The following is a 17313-nucleotide window of genomic DNA, read 5'->3' on the forward strand; positions in this document are numbered from 1 at the left end:
GTCCACTCCTCTTCAGTGGCTGTGTGAAGTTGCTGAATATTGGCAGGAACTGGAACACGCTGTCATATACACTGATCCAGAGCATCCCAAACATGCTCAATGGGTGAAATGTCGAGTGAGTATGCTGGCCATGCAAGAACTGGGATGTTTTCAGCTGCCAGGAATTGTGTACAGATCCTTGCATCATGGTGCTGTGCATTATCATGCTGCAACATGAGGTGATGGTCGTGGATGAATGGCACAACAATGGGCCTCAGGATCTAGTCACGGTATCTCTGTGCATTCAAAATGTCATCAATAAAATACACATGTTTGTTGTCCATAACATACGCCTGCCCATACCATAACCCCACCGCCACCATGGGCCACTCGATACAAATCATTGATATCAGCAAACTGCTCACCCACACGACACCATACACACTGTCTGCCATCTGCCCTGTACAGTGAAAACCGGGATTCATCCGTGAAGAGAACACCTCTCCAAAGTGCCAGACGGCATCGAATGTGAGCATTTTCCCACTCAAGTCGGTTACGACGATTAACTGCAGTCAGATCGAGACCCCGATGAGGACGATGAGCATGCAGATGAGCTTCCCTGAGATGGTTTCTGACAGTTTGTAAAGAAATTCTTTGGTTATGCAAACCGATAGTTGCAGCAGCGGTCCGGGTGGCTGGTCTCAGACGATCTTGGAGGTGAAGATGCTGGATATGGAGGTCCTGGGCTGGTGTGGTTACACACAGTCTGCGGTTGTGAGGCCGGTTGGATGTACTGCCAAATTCTCTGAAACACCTTTGGAGAAGGCTTATGGTGGATGAATGAATATTACGTTCATGGGCAACAGCTCTGGTGGACATTCCTGCAGTCAGCATGCCAATTGCACGCTCCCTCAAAATTTGCGACATCTGTGGCATTGTGCTGTGTGATAAAACTGCACATTTTAGAGTGGCCTTTTATTGTGGCCAGCCTAAGGCACACCTGTGCAATAATCATGCTGTCCAATCAGCATCTTGATATGCCACACCTGTGAGGTGGATGGATTATCTCGGCAAAGGAGAAGTGCTCACTAACACAGATTTAGACAGATTTGTGAACAATATATTGGAGAGAAATAGGGCTTTTGTGTATATAGAAAAAGTCTTAGATCTTTGAGTTCAGCTCATTAAAAATGGGGGCAAAAACAAAAGTGTTGCGTTTATAATTTGGTTCAGTGTACTCGATAATGTAAGATCACACATCATTTCAACAACACTTACCATATTATTGCAGACGATGCTGTATCGCACACCCCTGACTTGACTTGAGGGGGAAATTAATAATTCGCAGTTGTGCACGCACTTGTTTGCACATGAGGAAAGGTGTTTTTATGAGTCTTACTTACAGACACCAGACCACTGATTCTTCAAACCTGCTTTCTTGGAGTCCGCGTTCTTTTGACTTCTGACTATTTTGTAGTAAGTAAAAGTTGGCTGAAATATAAAAACTCAAGTAAAGTACAGATACTCCCAAAAAATACTTAAGTACTGTAACGAAGTATTATTACTTTGTTACAATACACCACTGGCCTTATCTTTGACAGAGATCTGCTGTTGTCTCTGATCACCGAACAATGAGACAGCAAAAGAGACTTAGGAGACTTATGACATATTGTAAACTGGTGAGACTTAATGACTTTGAGGGTCTTAATAATGTCATCTTATCCTTTAGTGACTGTTGATGCGTAACTTTTAGTGCAAATTCCCATCTGTCCTGTGTAGAAGGAAATAAATGGTAAATTTTCTGGAGAAAATGTGAGTGGTGCTTGTAAATGTGAATCCCACAGTGCTGGAATCGGTTCAGGTGATGGTCATGCATGCAATTGTGGGCAACATCTTGCACGTACATGTTGAAGTCTGACAAGTCAAATCCTGTGTTCAACAGATGAGTTGGAATAGATAAGAGATTTCAACTCATGGAACACTGATTTCAAGTCAAGTCAAGTCTGCTTTATTGTCAATTCTTCCACATGTACAGTACATACATACAGAGAATTGAAATTGTGTTACTCTCAGACTCTCAAACAGTAGAACATTAAATACAAATACAATATAAAGTACAACTATACAAATATACAAATAGGTAATGTAAAAAAAAAGATAAGTTAAGCAGCACAAGGCACATGGCAGATAGAGTGCAAACCAGTGAAGTAAACAGTGCAGATATAATGATTGTAGTGCAAAAGAGCTTATTCAGTTTGATTAAAGTGTCAAAAATCTCAGAGAGCAGTTCTTTATTTAAACTGACAGAAGAGGTAGTTGAATGAGGTCAGTTAACTGCTGAATAGTGAGCAGACCAATGCTGCACAAAGTGTCTGGTGCAGTTCACAGTGTGTTAGTGGGAGCTGGGGGGCTGGGGGGGACTGAGGTTCAGAGTTCAGTGGTGAATGGGGAAAAAAGGGGGGGGGGGCAAGGTCGGGAGGGAGTTCAGCTTCCTGACAGCCTGATGAATGATGCTTTTCTTCAGTCAGCTGATCCTGGCCTGGAGACTCTGCAGTCTCTTCCCTGATGGCAGCAGACTGAAGAAGCTGTGTGATGGGTGTATGGGATGACCTGCAATGGAGAGGGCTTTATGGGTGAGACGGGTTACATAAATTTCCTGGACGGAGGGGAGAGAGACACCAATGATCTTCTCAGCTGCTCTCTCTATGCGTTGAAGAGTCTTCTGGCAGGATACGTTGCAGGCGCCATACCACACAGTGATGCAGCTCGTCAGGATGTTCTTGATGGTGCCTCTGTAGAAGGTGCACATGATGGGGCCGGGGCTCTGGCTTTTCTCAGTTTGCGAAGGAAGTAGAGACGCTGCTGTGATTTCTTGGCCAGTGTTGCAGTGTTGTCGTATTTTGGGTGCTGTCATCATATCGCTACACCATACAATTCGCAGAAAGAGAATGCTGAAAAGGTTTTGAGGTTAATGAGTTACAAATAAATCAAGCATAAATCTTGAGAAACATTTTTAACCTGGTGAAATGTAAATGAGACAGCACAATTGATTGATTTATTTATTTTTTTAAATCCATCTGGACCATAGAACGGGACTCTCAAAGCCTTGATATCTGGGTATCTGGGAGATGATTCAGTAAATTCAATTAAAATCATAGGCTTCTCTAATTTAAAAATTAGTCTTTTCCCACAAATATTCAGTGAAATTAGGGGCTTTGCCTTTAGATGAGGTGCTTCTTATTTTCTGTTTATTTTATATGATAAAAATAATAAGTGGATCCTTTAACAAAACACACACACAACACATCCAGGCACTCACAGAGTAAGCAAAGTAAAATAAATCTTTATTCTAAGACAGGGCTATACACCAACGCTTATCGGCCCAAGCAGGCGTTCTTCAGGGTATAAGACAACAGAGAGAAAGAAGTAGCTAAATAGATTGACCAACGACTGTACATCTAATCTAACCACTAGATGTCTCTTGAGAGTTCAATAATTTCTCAAACAACCACCCCACCCAAAAAAACAACAACAAAACCCTTCACATACAACCCAAGAATAATAAAGTGAAAAATCAAATATACTCACGAACAATCCAAAAAGAATGCAGTAAAAAACATATATACAGAAGGATATTTTTATAAACCTTTTACGAATTAATATATCACAATTGAGCAAATAAAAATATTTTTTTCTTTGTTTATATTATATAATGTTTATATTTTTGCAACACTATTACCATAATTTGGGACATGCAAAATAGAGTTTATGTGATTTTGTTCTGAGAATAAACATTAAATATCAGGATTTAAAAGATTGAAATTGAAATGAATAAGGGACATGTTAGGTTAATTTAATGTTAGATAATAGTTTATCTCAAAAACAAGAACATTTGTTTCTCTGATGCTTCATGATAATGTGTGAACAATGTGTACTATATTTTTGGAAACACCTAATATTTTAACACAGACATAATTTGACAAAACGTATAATTTAAATGTTTTAGAATAAAACATTAGGCCTATTACAAATTATAATAAAATAATTGTAAAATAACAACTTTGTTTTTTTTTTTTGTCTTCACATCTCAAGCTTCAGCTTTTCTTGCACTGTTGTCTCCTTGGAAAGACAATTAAATATAACATTGACTTGAAGAAACACAATATTACAATATTTACGGTAGTTTGACAGCCACAGACTATTAATTTGTCAGCAGTATTTAGCGTATTTTGTCTTTATATCGACACGTTTAATTTAATTTAATTTAATTTAATTTAATTTAATTTAATTTAATTTAATTTAATTTAATTTGCAATTGAGTTGCTTTTATTTTGAAATATATGGATGGGTATTGTGGTACTATGAAAAAGGTTTCTCCAAATATTCATATTTCAAGCCTTCGCCTTTAAAATGCAAGAACTTATCGTCCGCCTTTAAAAATTAATATTCATGACCAAGGACTTCGCTATTGGAGGGTTAACGAGGAACCTTGCGCGACCTACTTAATATTCATAAGCTCTGCCTTTACCGTAGTAGGGAAGAGATGAGCTATCACATGATTATAAACACATGATCACATGACAGAGAATCAGTTCCACTTCAAAATGGCTTTAGGGTGTACTAGGCTTCAGCAAGACTCTGCAGCACTAGTAATAGTTTTGGCGTGTGTTCTCTGCGCGCCGTGTGCTGCTCTCTACAGGAGGTCGCACAGAGATGGAGCTCCGCTGGAGTCTGCAGCTGAGGAGCAGTGGTTCATCCAGAGACTCGATCACTTCAGCGGGGCCGACACTCGAGTCTGGAAACAGGTACTGCACTGCACTCAAGCATAAGCGTGCACCATGACATTTAAGTGAATGAACTGAATAAAATGAAATTTTTATTCCAATGAATTTTATTCCAACATTTCTCTTGTTTTTAAGATTACAGGAAAGGTTCACTCTTAATGTGTTTGTTTTACGATTGATATATTGTCAAAAACAGAGAATAAAATTCCAGTTGATTAATTTTATTGTTGGATAAGCCAGACTTGCAATTTACATCACAAGGTTAATATTATAATATTTATAGTAATTTACTATAATATTTTTGTATTTATAATACAAGTATTTACTGATGAATGATACGAAGTCTTTTAAATTACAGTGATGTTACAGTAATATCAACTGTACTGTAACTGAAGGAGAATTTTTTATGTAATTAATTTGAAGCTGTTTGTACATGTGATTTTGTTTGGTTAAATAAAATTTATTTCTAAAATCTTAGATCTCTCAATTTTTAACTAAAACTTGTTGAAATAAAATAAAATGTAAAACAAATAAAAAATAAATAAATGCCAATCTTTCTCAGTTGTATTTAATTTATCTTGATGTACTAAAATAACAAACTGAAAAAAAAATGTATGAAAACTATATAGATATATTGACATGTTTATTTAAAATAAATCTAAGAAAAATGACAAAAGCAGACTATGACATTACTAAAACTTAGTAAAGAAAATAACTAAATAAAAAAAACAGAAAATATAAAAAAAAAATTCAAAATAAGAATAAAAACTAAAAACACAACAAAATTACTAAAACTTAACTAAAAATAAAACAGAAAATATAAAAATAATTCAAAATATTAATGCAAATTATTATAGTATCTCACTGCATGCTATATATATATAGATATATGTCTATTTTGCTCACTTATGCACCAAGGCTGCATTTATTTGATCAACAATAAATTAAAAACAGTAATATTGTGATATTAAAGTTTAAAGCAGTTTTTGTTGTTGTTGTTGTTAATTTGTTTCTTAATATGTTTTCAAATGTAATTCATGTGATGGCAAAGCTAAATTATCTCTCTCTCTCACACACATACACACACACAGTAGCAACACCATGGTACACCATGACACTAAAGGTTCAACAAACTGTTTCTTCTTCAGAGATATTTCGTGAATGACACCTTCTACAGACCCGGTGGTCCGGTCTTCCTGATGATCGGAGGAGAAGGTCCGGCAAACCCCGCCTGGATGCAGTACGGAACCTGGCTGCTTTACGCACAGAAACTGGGCGCCTTGTGCTTGTTACTGGAGCACCGATTCTACGGGAAGAGTCACCCGACAGAGTGAGTGAAAGAAAGAAAGAAAGAGTGAGCACTTAACAAGGCCATTCAGGTTTATAAACACTAGATGGCGCTACAAGCCAGTAACTACACAGCTGTTCTTTTCACATGAGGATATCTATCTATCTATCTATCTATCTATCTATCTATCTATCTATCTATCTATCTATCTATCTATCGTTCTATCTATCTATCGTTCTATCATTCTGTCATTGATTATTGATTGTTCTGCTTTGTGTTTCAGGGACCTGAGCACTGAGAATCTGCGTTTCCTCAGCAGTCGTCAGGCATTGGCTGATCTCGCTCACTTCCGCACGGTTACCGCAGTGACGCGAGGCCTGACCAATAACAAGTGGGTTGCGTTTGGGGGCTCCTACCCAGGATCCCTTGCTGCCTGGTTCCGTCTGAAGTACCCACACCTGGTGCACGCCTCCGTAGCGACCAGCGCACCTGTTCACGCCACTGTCAACTTCCCAGGTGCGTTATGAGGCAGTGTCAACATCATAATTTACTTTCTGAATATAATCAGCTTCTGCATGATTCAGTTTTCTTCTTTGCATTAAATGCAAAATGAAGCTTGTTTTATATCTTGCTTCATTTTCTTTTTGACTTTCCAACCATCTGTCATCTAAAGATGCTTTTCAGCATTCAATCAATTTTTGGATAAATTGGGGAAAACAACTTCTAAATTCCAACTCTACAGTTTAGGTTTTTGTTAAATGTTCTGATTTTGCTCAGAAATACATAGAATTCTGCAATTAAAATGGATCACACACACTGTCAGCTTTTCTACTGTTTTAGGCTTTTAACCAGGAAAAATCACTGGAACATGCTGCTTTTTTATAAAATGGCAGAAATATTAAATTATTTACACTACTGTTCAATAAGATTTTTTTTAATGTTTCTGAAATAAGTTTTTTCTGCTCACCAAAGCTGCATTATTTGATCAAAAATACAGTAAAAACAATAATATTGTGAAATATTATTACAATTTCAAATAAGTGTTTTATATGTGAATATATTGTAAACTGTATTTAATTCCTGTGATGCACAGCTGAATTTTCAGCATCATTACTCCAGTCTTCAGTGTCACATGATCTTCAGAAATCATTCTAATATACTGATTTGCTGCTCAAGAAACATTTCTGATTATTATCCGTGTAGAAAACAGTTGTGCAGCTTCATATTTTTGTGGAAACCGTGATGCATTTTATTTTTCAGGATTCTTTGATGAATAGAAAGTTCAAAAGAGCAGCATTTATTTGAAATAGAAATCTTTTGTAACATTAGAAATGTCTTTACTGTCACATTTGATCAATTTAATGGAAAATCATCTAGTTAAAAAGAATAATTTAAACCTAGTTACAACTTACTGCTTTTTACTAAATGAAAACAAAAGGAATGTTTAAAATCATATTTACTTAAAGGTACCAATATAAAAAACTAAATATGAAAACAAATCAGCATTATACAAAACATTGTGGTTGTTGCAACAACAAAGAAACATATTAGAATAAGAAGAAGTGGCAGCTCAAAAGAACAGAATTGATTTGAAATCTTTTGTAACATTATAAATGTCTTTACCGTCACTTTTGATCAATTTAATGCATCCTTGATAAATAAAAGTATTCATATCTTTAAAAAAATCTCACTGACACCAGACTTTTGAATGGTAATGTAAATCTTACACAAATATAAAGTAGTATAAATGTATTTTTTTCTTGTCTCTGTCGCTCCTTATTTCTTGTTTCCAGTCTGCTTCTCTAGTCTTGTTTGCTCTTTCCCTCTGTTCCTCAACCCCCCGTCTCTTTCCTCCGTGTTTCCGAACAGCTGGATGTCACCATGACATCCGAACCACTTTAAAGCAGGACCTTTTCCTGACCTACAGCTACACAAACACACACACACACACACACACATCATCATGACTGCGGTCTGCCAAGGGTGTATATTATGTCTGTTTGGGTCATATTTAAAACAACGCCCCCGTACAGACATTAAAATTAAAAATAAATCAAGGGTTAATTATGGCGATGAGCAACTGTCTCTGCAGTGGAGACATGAGATACATGTGTTTTGCCTGTTAGAAGGATCCCAGAGCTCTCCGTCTGTGTGGTTAGATGACGGTGAATGACTCCATGTCTGTCGCTCCGTGTCTGTGGTCTGTTCTGCAGTGAGCATCGCTCCTCAGGATAGTGATGTCGCACTGACCGCTTACACAGAGCTTTACATTGTGAGCGGCTCTTAGATCACTGCAGCTCTAGAACAATAGCTTCTCATATTGTGTCCTCTCATCTCATCGCATTGTTTAGTGTGTGCTTTTTGTCCAGTCTGTTGCCTGAAACGCTGCTGGATCTTCTCGGTTTGCGCTGGTCATTTCTGTGAGACATGCATGATTATGTCGACAGCTGTTTCTGCTCTCATCCAGTCATCTGAGGCTTTGATAATAAGGCGTTTGGTTTGCAACATTACTTTTAGACCATGTCTAACACTAAACTCCAGGCTATTCATGTGCCACGAATGATTCTTTAAAGGAATAGTTCACCCAAAAATGAAAATTTGCTGAAAATCTCCTCACCCTCAGGTCACCCAAGATTAGGATGAGTTTGTTTCTTCATCAGATTTGGAGAAATGTAGCATTGCATCAGTGTCTCAGCAATGGATGCACTGCAGTGAATGGGTGCCGTCAGAATGAGAGTCCAAACAGCTGATAAAAACATCACAATAATCCACACCACTCCAGTCCATCAGTTAACGTCCTGATAAGAGAAAATATGCTTGTTTGTAATAAACAAATCCATCATTTAGACGTTTATAATCTCAAACCGTTGCTTCCGACTAAAATACAAGTCCATAATCCATAATAACTCTTTTTTTTTTTTTTTTTTTTTTTTACAGTAACATAGTTATCTCGTCTAAATCAGGAGAGAAATCTGCACAGATCAAGCACTGTTTACAAATTTGTTTACCAAAACAGCTCTAAACAAATATGTGGGTCAATTTTAATGTGAGAACCAACAGGAGATGGACTTTATCACAGGATAAAGCGTTATTATGGACTTGACCTAAAGTGACTGTTTAAAGTTAAAAACATTTTGATGGATTTATTTCTTATAAACACGCAGCTTTTCTCTTCACTAGATGTTAACTGATGGACTGGATTACTTGTGGATTATAGTGATGTTTTAATCAGCTGTTTGGACTCTCATTCTGACGGCACCCATTCACTGCAGAGCATCTATTGCTGAGACACTGATCCAATGCTACATTTCTCCAAATCTGATGAAGAAACAAACTCATCCTAATCTACTCCCTCTTTTTTTCAGAACGATAAATGAATACAGATGAAACAACATAATCATGCTTTTTGATGAGTGTCTTTTGTTTCTCTTTTGTAAGTTGCTTTGGATAAAAGTGTCTGCTAAATGCAGAAGTGTAATTTTTGTTGTGTAATTTTCTTCTGTGGTTGCAGAATATTTAGAGGTTGTGTGGCGATCGCTGGCGGCGGAAAACCCAGAGTGCCCTCTAGTGGTGAAGAAAGCATCGGACACATTGGTAGAACGACTCCATGATCCGAAAACCTACGACAACATCACAAAAGACTTCAGGTAACTCTTGCACAAACAGTAAAACATTTATAATGTTGCAAAAAATTTCTATTTCAAATAAATGCTGTTCTTTTGAACTTTCTATTAATCAAAGCATCCTGAAAAATAAAATGCATCACGGTTTCCACAAAAACATGAAGCAGCAACTGTTTTGATAATAATCAGAAATGTTTCTTAAGCAGCAAGACACTGAAGACTGGAGTAATGATGATGAAAATTCTGATTTGATCACAGAAATAATATTTTACAATATATTCAATTAGAAAAAGTTATTTTAAATTGTAATAATATTTCAAAGTTACTATTTCTATTGTATTTTAATCAAGTAAATGTAGTGAGCACAAGAGACTTCTTTCAAAAACAGAAAAAAACTTACAAACCCCAAACTTTTGTACAGAAGTGAATAGTGTGCAAACTTAATTGCATTTGTTTTTAGATTTATTTCACTTAATAAAGTGACATGTTTCTAAGTGTAACAGAATATTTTGACAGGGCTTGACTTGATCCAAACAGATTTGATGGGAAATGGTCAATGATATTATTGTGTAATATTTATTTCTCCCAACATGTCCTTGATTACATCAGAAGGAGAAAAGTAGTCATTTTTGAGGAGGAGAAAGTTATTCGTTATTCACATTATTCACAAAGTTAGATTTTAATGTAATTTTTTTAGTTTATAAGGGCAATAAATAAGGTGAATTTTTAAATCATGTTGACTTAAAATCACTTTAGCGAGGATGCATTTATTTAGACTACTTGAACTGGGGATTATATAGGTTTGTAATGGCATAGCAACATGAGACGATGTATAATACATGTGTTTTGGAAGGACTGAAAAGGCCTTTCTGTTCCTGGTTTCAGTGTCCTCCTTAGTTACATTCGACTTGGGATGTGAGTGTGTGTGTGTGTGTGTGTGGGTGTGTGGGTGAGTGATTCTGAGATCCTGGAATGCCGTCTGTGCTCCGTAGCTCAGATATGGAGCAGGGTCAGTCGTCTCAGCACGACCCACAGAAAGAAAACACTCAATCTAAAACATCCTTCATCTTTCTCTTCCTTCCGGACCACAGAGTTTCTGCTGTGATGCCTCTGGCTGTGTTAGTGATGGAGTACAAGTGAACTGCATACTATTCCATACATGAAATATGAATTTTTATAGTGCTGTTTTAAGATTATTTTTTTAATTATAATTCAGCATTATAATTAAGCATGTTTCTCCCCAAAATTGTAATTTTCATCGTTCTAAGATTAAAAAAAAAAAAACAGAGCTTTTAGAAACATAAAAATTATTTATATTTATTTCTCTCTCTCTCCCTCTATATTTATGTATCAGAAATGTTACAGTGCAAATTATTTTAGGAGCATTAAAGTTTTTGACCAATATTTTATTATGTATTTTTCAGACGTTTTTCATTATAACTAAGCATGTTTTTCCCCAAAATTCTAATTTTCATCACTTTTATGTGATTTAAAAAATTTGGAATAAAAACTGTTAAATATTTTATATTTTATATATATATATAGATAGATAGATAGTATATATATATATATATATATATATATATATATATCTATATCGATATATATATATAATATATATATATATATATATATATATATATATATATATATATATATATATATATATATATAGATATAGATAGATAGATAGATAGATAGATAGATAGATAGATAGAGAGCAGACCTTCTACACTGAAGTGTAGCGTTTAATCAAAATACAAATATATTTATATTATTTAAGATATCATGGTAGAATTTGTTGGACTACAATTAAATTTTGCATCTGGATGCATTATGATGAGAATTTTGGGGGAAAATGTCAATAGTTGTTATGAAATGTTAATGTCACAATGCAAAAACGCTTCACGGTCCTAAAATAAGTCTGATTTTCTTTATTTTTGGCTTGAAATGTGAGCTGAATGTGTTTTCCTGTGATTCACCCAAACAATGACCTAATGCTTTCCCAAATATACAAACTGCTCCCTGTTCTGCTCGCTCGAGCGGGATGCCAGATTTGATGATGCCATCGAGAGTTTGGGTGGAGTCTTGTGGTCAAGTGTTTAAAATGGACAAGAGTGTGTGTTCCTCTGCAAATTATTTTGCCTCCAAATGACGCATTTGTGTTTGAGTAGTCTGCATACGCTGTGAAATCATTTCTCTGTCTCTCAGGTTGTGCTCTAAGCTCCAGATCCAGACCAAGATGGATTCTGCGTATCTTTTGGAGTCCTTGGCTGGGAATTTCATGGATGTAGTGCAATACAATGAGGACAACCGGGGGTTTGAGGTGTGTGAGGTCACTTTGTGTGTGTTAGAGATGCACGTTTTGACCACAAGCACAAAAATGACATGATCAGAATGAAATTGTTGCAGTTCATGAAGTCTGTGTTACTCAGGTCAAAGAGTCAGCAAAGCTCAAGTCAAAAATCAGATTAGTAATTTGTTGTGTGTGTGTGTGTGTGTGAGACAGATAAGAGGCTGGATATTGTCAGGACCTCTTGAGTCAGATTACCAATAAACCGCTGCGCTGCAGAGCAGCAGGACCTTTAAGAGCTGCAGGATTGAGTTACAGAGAGAGAGGAACTGAGTGAATGAGAGGAAGAAAGAAAGACAGGAAAACATTTCTGGAGACGACAGACATTTATAGTGAGATATTTTTGGAATTTTGGAACAATCTATGAAAATAAGTCTTAAAGGAACAGTTCACCCAAAAATGAAAATCTGCTCAAAATGTCCTCACCTTCAGGTCATCCAAGATTAGGATGAGTTTGTTTTTTCATCAGAACAGATTTGTAGAAATGTAACATTGCATCAGTGTCTCAGCAATGGATGCTCTGCAGTGAATGGGTGCTGTCAGAATAAGAGTCCAAACAGCTAATTAAAGACATCACAATAATCCACAATCATTCACAAGCTGTAGTGAATGGGTGCCGTCAATGAATTCTGACGCACCCATTCAATGCAGAGGATCCACTGGGGAGCAAGTGATGCAATGCTACATTTCTCCAAATCTGATGAAGAAACAAACTCCTCTGTATCTTGGATGACCTGAGGGTGAGCACATTTTCAGCAAAATTTCATTTTTAGGTGAACTATTGCTTTAAAGCAGATGTGGCTAACAGAAGCCAAGGAGCTCACACACACACACACACAGATTCCCTGGCGCGATCCAAGCAGTGATAGAGTAAGTAAGTGGAACTTGGATTGAGAGGTGTGTCTCTGTAATCAGAGTCCAATCTCGGAATGTTCTTGGAATCTTGGTTCTGGTTCTGATAGATTTCGTCTCACATCCTGATTACGAGAGGCTCCGAGACTTTTGTCCTGAGATGCCTTTTCTGAATGTGTAGGAGTTTTTTTAGGTACAGTTCTGACAAAAATGTTTCAAGAAGTCAGACATATTATTTTCTTCATGGACATATTATTTTCTTTTTTTCTTTTTCTTTTTTTGAAAATGCAACGTTTTCTTTTTTAAAATGACTTTATTAAAGTGTAACAATAAGAAAACAAACATCAACAGCAAAAACAACGAAACACACATACAAAACATTCCATCATTAACAAAAAATCTACAGAAAAATACAAAACATATTTACAAAATATATTTTACATTTTCCAAAAATTAAACCGATAAATAGATTTAAATTAAATAAAGATAAATAAATCAAAATTTAGTGTAGAAGCACATTTATTAATCAAACATTATGCATTTAGGGTTACAAATAAAAGTAATTAATATCATTTTAAAATCATTATTTAATAAATGTACTTATTTCAGTGGAAAAAAATTAATCAATCTTAAAAAAAAGAAGAGAATTCAGTTCCACCCACTTCTTTTGAAACATTTCCTTTGAAACAAGGTTTAGATAAGTCATTAAAATTAGCTATATATTTATATATATATATATATATATATCCTTATTTATAGCTAAGTAAATGTGTGTGTTTTCCAGGGCGTTGTGGGCACTAACATCACCATAAAGGTGTTGTGCAGTGTGATGCTGGACTCTTCGTTAGGTGAGCCGTACGATCGATACGCTGCTGTGGCTCGACTGATGCAGAACACATTCTCTCAGGCCTGCATAAACACCCAGTACAAGAGCTACATCCAGGACATGAGCAACACAAGCTGGAGCGGCCCTGAGGCCGGAGGAGGTGTGTGTGTGTGTGTGTGTGTGTGTGACTGGTGTGTTCATGCATGTTGTGTTTTTCACACTAATGAGTGTGTTTACATCAGGGGTGTTTCCTCCGTGGAGGCAAGGGTGGCAGTGCCTCCTTAAATACTGGATGAGAAAAAAATTCTTAGTACAAAAATAAAACAACGCCAGTGTTCGGCTGTGATTGGTTCATGCGATAAATCGTGTGTTTGTGCTCGTTTGCGGATCAGTCTGAATGAACAATATAATGGTGTTAATGAGAAGACATTTAAAAAAGTAAGTAAACAACTCACACACTTTGTTATGTCAAAATAAGACTTAAAATGTCATGAAAACATGCTCTGTGGGAGCATGGGCGTAGAAGACGTGGGGGACGTGCAAGTGTGTTCATGTAGAGATTTCCAAGGGCCAATGTGAATAAATCTACATTTAAATGCAAAGAGCGTGACCTGATGTTTTATTCGTATCCAAAACGAGGTGATGTGAACATTACGTAGCGCTAAACACTCTCATGCAGTGTGTATTTCGTTTATACTCGACGCCTGAGGGAAAGTCTAAAACGCCTCATAGTCATAATAACTTATGACTCTCTGTTTTTCTGTAATTTACATCCCTGCATGAGAAGCAGTATTTTTCCATGTGATTTCAACAGGCAAATCTCATGAAAACATAAGAAATTAGCTTTAGCAGAAGAAAATGAAGCCTAATTAATTGATTTATTTTGTTTATTTGTTTTGTGTTTGGTACTATTGCAATGCAAAGAAGGGTTTTCATGTTTTATTAATTTAATTTGGCACTTTTTATTTATTACAATCTTGAATTCAAAATCAGTTTTTTTGTAATATGTTTATGAATGTATGAATGAAGGTTTTCTTTCTTGATGTCCAAAATATTGTATATAGCATAAACAAAGCCCAATGAGATTTACTTTTTTAGTTAGTTGTTGTTTTATATTTTATTTTAATTTAATTTTAATTCATTTAGATAATTGGTTTTATTTTATGTATTGATTCAAATTTATTATATTTAGTTATTTTTTTAATTTTTTTTTTGGGAAGCTTATTTTATTTATTTGTTTTGTATTTATTTATTTTTTTTTATTTAGACATTTGATTTTATTTATTAGTTATCGTTTTTTGTTTTTATTTAATTTTTATTTTTTGAGATGCAATAACCTATTTTATTTATTTCATGTTTATTTATTATTTGTTTATATTAAAGTGTATTTTAATTTTATTTATTTAGAAATATGGTTTTATTTATTTATTTTGTACTTAATTAGTTATTTTGTTTTATTTATTTTGTTTTTGCTTTGCACAATTTCTTTTTTTTTTTTTTTTTTTTAAATATCACCCTGGCATGAGAGACTTCACAAGATTTATCCTACATCTTCATTTGATTCATCAAATATGCCATTATTCCATTATGAAGCTGAAAATGCAGCTGAATTTAGTCTGTGTGTTTAGGGCGGCAGTGGGTGTATCAGACCTGCACCGAATTTGGTTTTTATCAGAGCACCGATTCACCGAACCAGCCCTTCAGTGGATTTCCCTTACCGTAAGAGTGTTTTTTACAGTCATTGTGTGTCTGTCGTCCTGAGGTTTGTTTGTTTGCAGTTGCATTAAGTGTTTAGGTTTTTTTGCATTGAACTTTCTTCTGGTTTGCCCTCTCTTTCTTCAGCTATCACTTGCAGCAGTGCGCTGACATATATAACCTCAGCACCTCGTTGGACGATGCTATTCAGCAGACCAATGAGGAATACGGAGGATATGACATCAGAACCACTCGCATCGTCTTCCCCAATGGTTCCATTGACCCTTGGCACGCCCTTGGAGTGACCCAGGACATCACAAGCGACCTTCCGGCTGTCTTCATCAAAGGTCCGTACCACCGTCTTTATTTTCATTTATCCGTTTTCCGTTGAATCTCACTGGCTCTGCTCTCGCTCAGGTACGGCTCACTGCGCTAACATGTACCCGGCCCGAGCGGAAGACCTTCCTCAGCTGAGTTTAGCGCGGGACCACATCTTCATCCTGCTCCAGAAGTGGCTGGCCGAGTGATCGACAGCAGCAGCAGCATCAGGTGCACAGACGTGTGTAACGATGTTTAATGGTACTACGGCAATGCAAAGAAGGAATTTTCTTGCTTTAGAAATCCATTTTTGTTGGTTTTTATAACAATCTTGAATTCAAAATCAGTTTTGAATGTAATATGTTCATGAATAAATGTCTTTTTTTCTTGATGTAAATCATTTTTTTGCAGCAATAAAATAAATTTTATAATGTTGAAAACCTTTATGACTGATATCATGTTGTGTTTAGGAGTGTGTTTGTGCAATTCTGAGTTTATATCTCACATTTCTAACTTTTTCTCGCAGTTATGAGTTTATAACTCACAATTCTGACTTTCCTTCTGAGTTATATTTTGCAATTCTAACTTCTTTTCTCAGAATTGTTTATATCTTGCAATACTGAGTTTATATCCCAATTCTGAATTTGTATCTTGCAATTCTAACTTCTTTTCTCAGAACTGATGAAAAAAAAAAACTCTTCTGACTTATTTTCTGGCAATTCTGAGTCTACATCTCGCAATTTTATTTAACTATTGTGACTTATTTAACAGCCAAATCCAGCCTTAGATAGTTGGCTGGTCTTAGCTGGTTTTTCCAGCTGGTCTCCCAGCCTGACCAGCTAAAGAAGTGGTCAAAACCCCTCTCAAACCAGCCTGCTGACCAGCTAAAACCAGCTAAACAGCTTAGGCTGGTTTTAGCTGTATTTTTTTTTATAGCAGGACAATAACTTAAAACACTCTGATTTAGCAATAGATGAGTTTGTTTGTGTAATGCAAGACCAGGATGTAGTTTTAAAAGTGATCAGCAGTGTTTCATAAAAAAGCAACTATCCCCACCTTACAAAAGCATACTGTGAAGGCACCATGGTATATTGAATGATTGCCATATTAATTTTTTATGGTACTCCGATGCATTGAATTTTGTATTGTATATGATATTACAAACACAATATGTCAAAAACCCTCTAAAGTAATTTATACTCATTAAATACTGTATTCAGGTGACACTGAATGCTATCAAGTGTCACTGTGGTACGTGTGCAAAACGTATCATTACCACCACGGTACTTTCTGTTAGTCACGTCTTCAGATTCCGGTTGCACAACAGCTGTGCCCTAATGCCCAAGTTTTATTGATTTGTGAACGCATATAATCACTAATCATCCTATACTTCCGCCTGTGTGTCATTTCCTGTTTACATAGGCCTACATGAGAGTTTAATCAAAGTTTCGCTGAAGGGTGTTTTTGCGCCTCTTCCACGAATTCTACCACGGCAAATGTTTGGCTCATGAATATTAATTACGGAACGGAACGTTCGGCCAAGTGGTTGGACGTCACACAAGTGACGTCAGAGATTCTTAATTAATATGTAAATG

The 17313-nt window shown here is 35.9% G+C and overlaps 1 protein-coding gene across 1 annotated transcript; it reads left to right on the forward strand.

The window, feature by feature from the left end:
- Window positions 1-4542: 4542 nt before the first annotated feature.
- On the forward strand, window positions 4543-16162 carry prss16 (serine protease 16). The gene is made up of 9 exons (XM_042771813.1): window positions 4543-4784; window positions 5912-6093; window positions 6335-6567; window positions 9563-9698; window positions 11886-12000; window positions 13664-13865; window positions 15334-15424; window positions 15548-15747; window positions 15818-16162. The coding sequence occupies exons 1-9, from the start codon at window positions 4557-4559 to the stop codon at window positions 15925-15927; spliced, it is 1497 nt and encodes a 498-aa protein (XP_042627747.1). The 5' UTR covers window positions 4543-4556; the 3' UTR covers window positions 15928-16162.
- Window positions 16163-17313: the final 1151 nt, after the last annotated feature.

Source organism: Cyprinus carpio, chromosome A15 (assembly GCF_018340385.1).
Source record: "Cyprinus carpio isolate SPL01 chromosome A15, ASM1834038v1, whole genome shotgun sequence".
NCBI lineage: Eukaryota > Metazoa > Chordata > Actinopteri > Cypriniformes > Cyprinidae > Cyprinus > Cyprinus carpio.

Coding starts and splice junctions, on each gene's coding strand:
- prss16 (XM_042771813.1), top strand. CDS start 4,557: ATGACAGAGAATCAGTTCCACTTCAAAATGGCTTTAGGGTGTACTAGG. Junction 4,785..5,911: donor ACACTCGAGTCTGGAAACAG/GTACTGCACTGC, acceptor TTTCTTCTTCAG/AGATATTTCGTGAATGACAC. Junction 13,866..15,333: donor CGGCCCTGAGGCCGGAGGAG/GTGTGTGTGTGT, acceptor CTGTGTGTTTAG/GGCGGCAGTGGGTGTATCAG.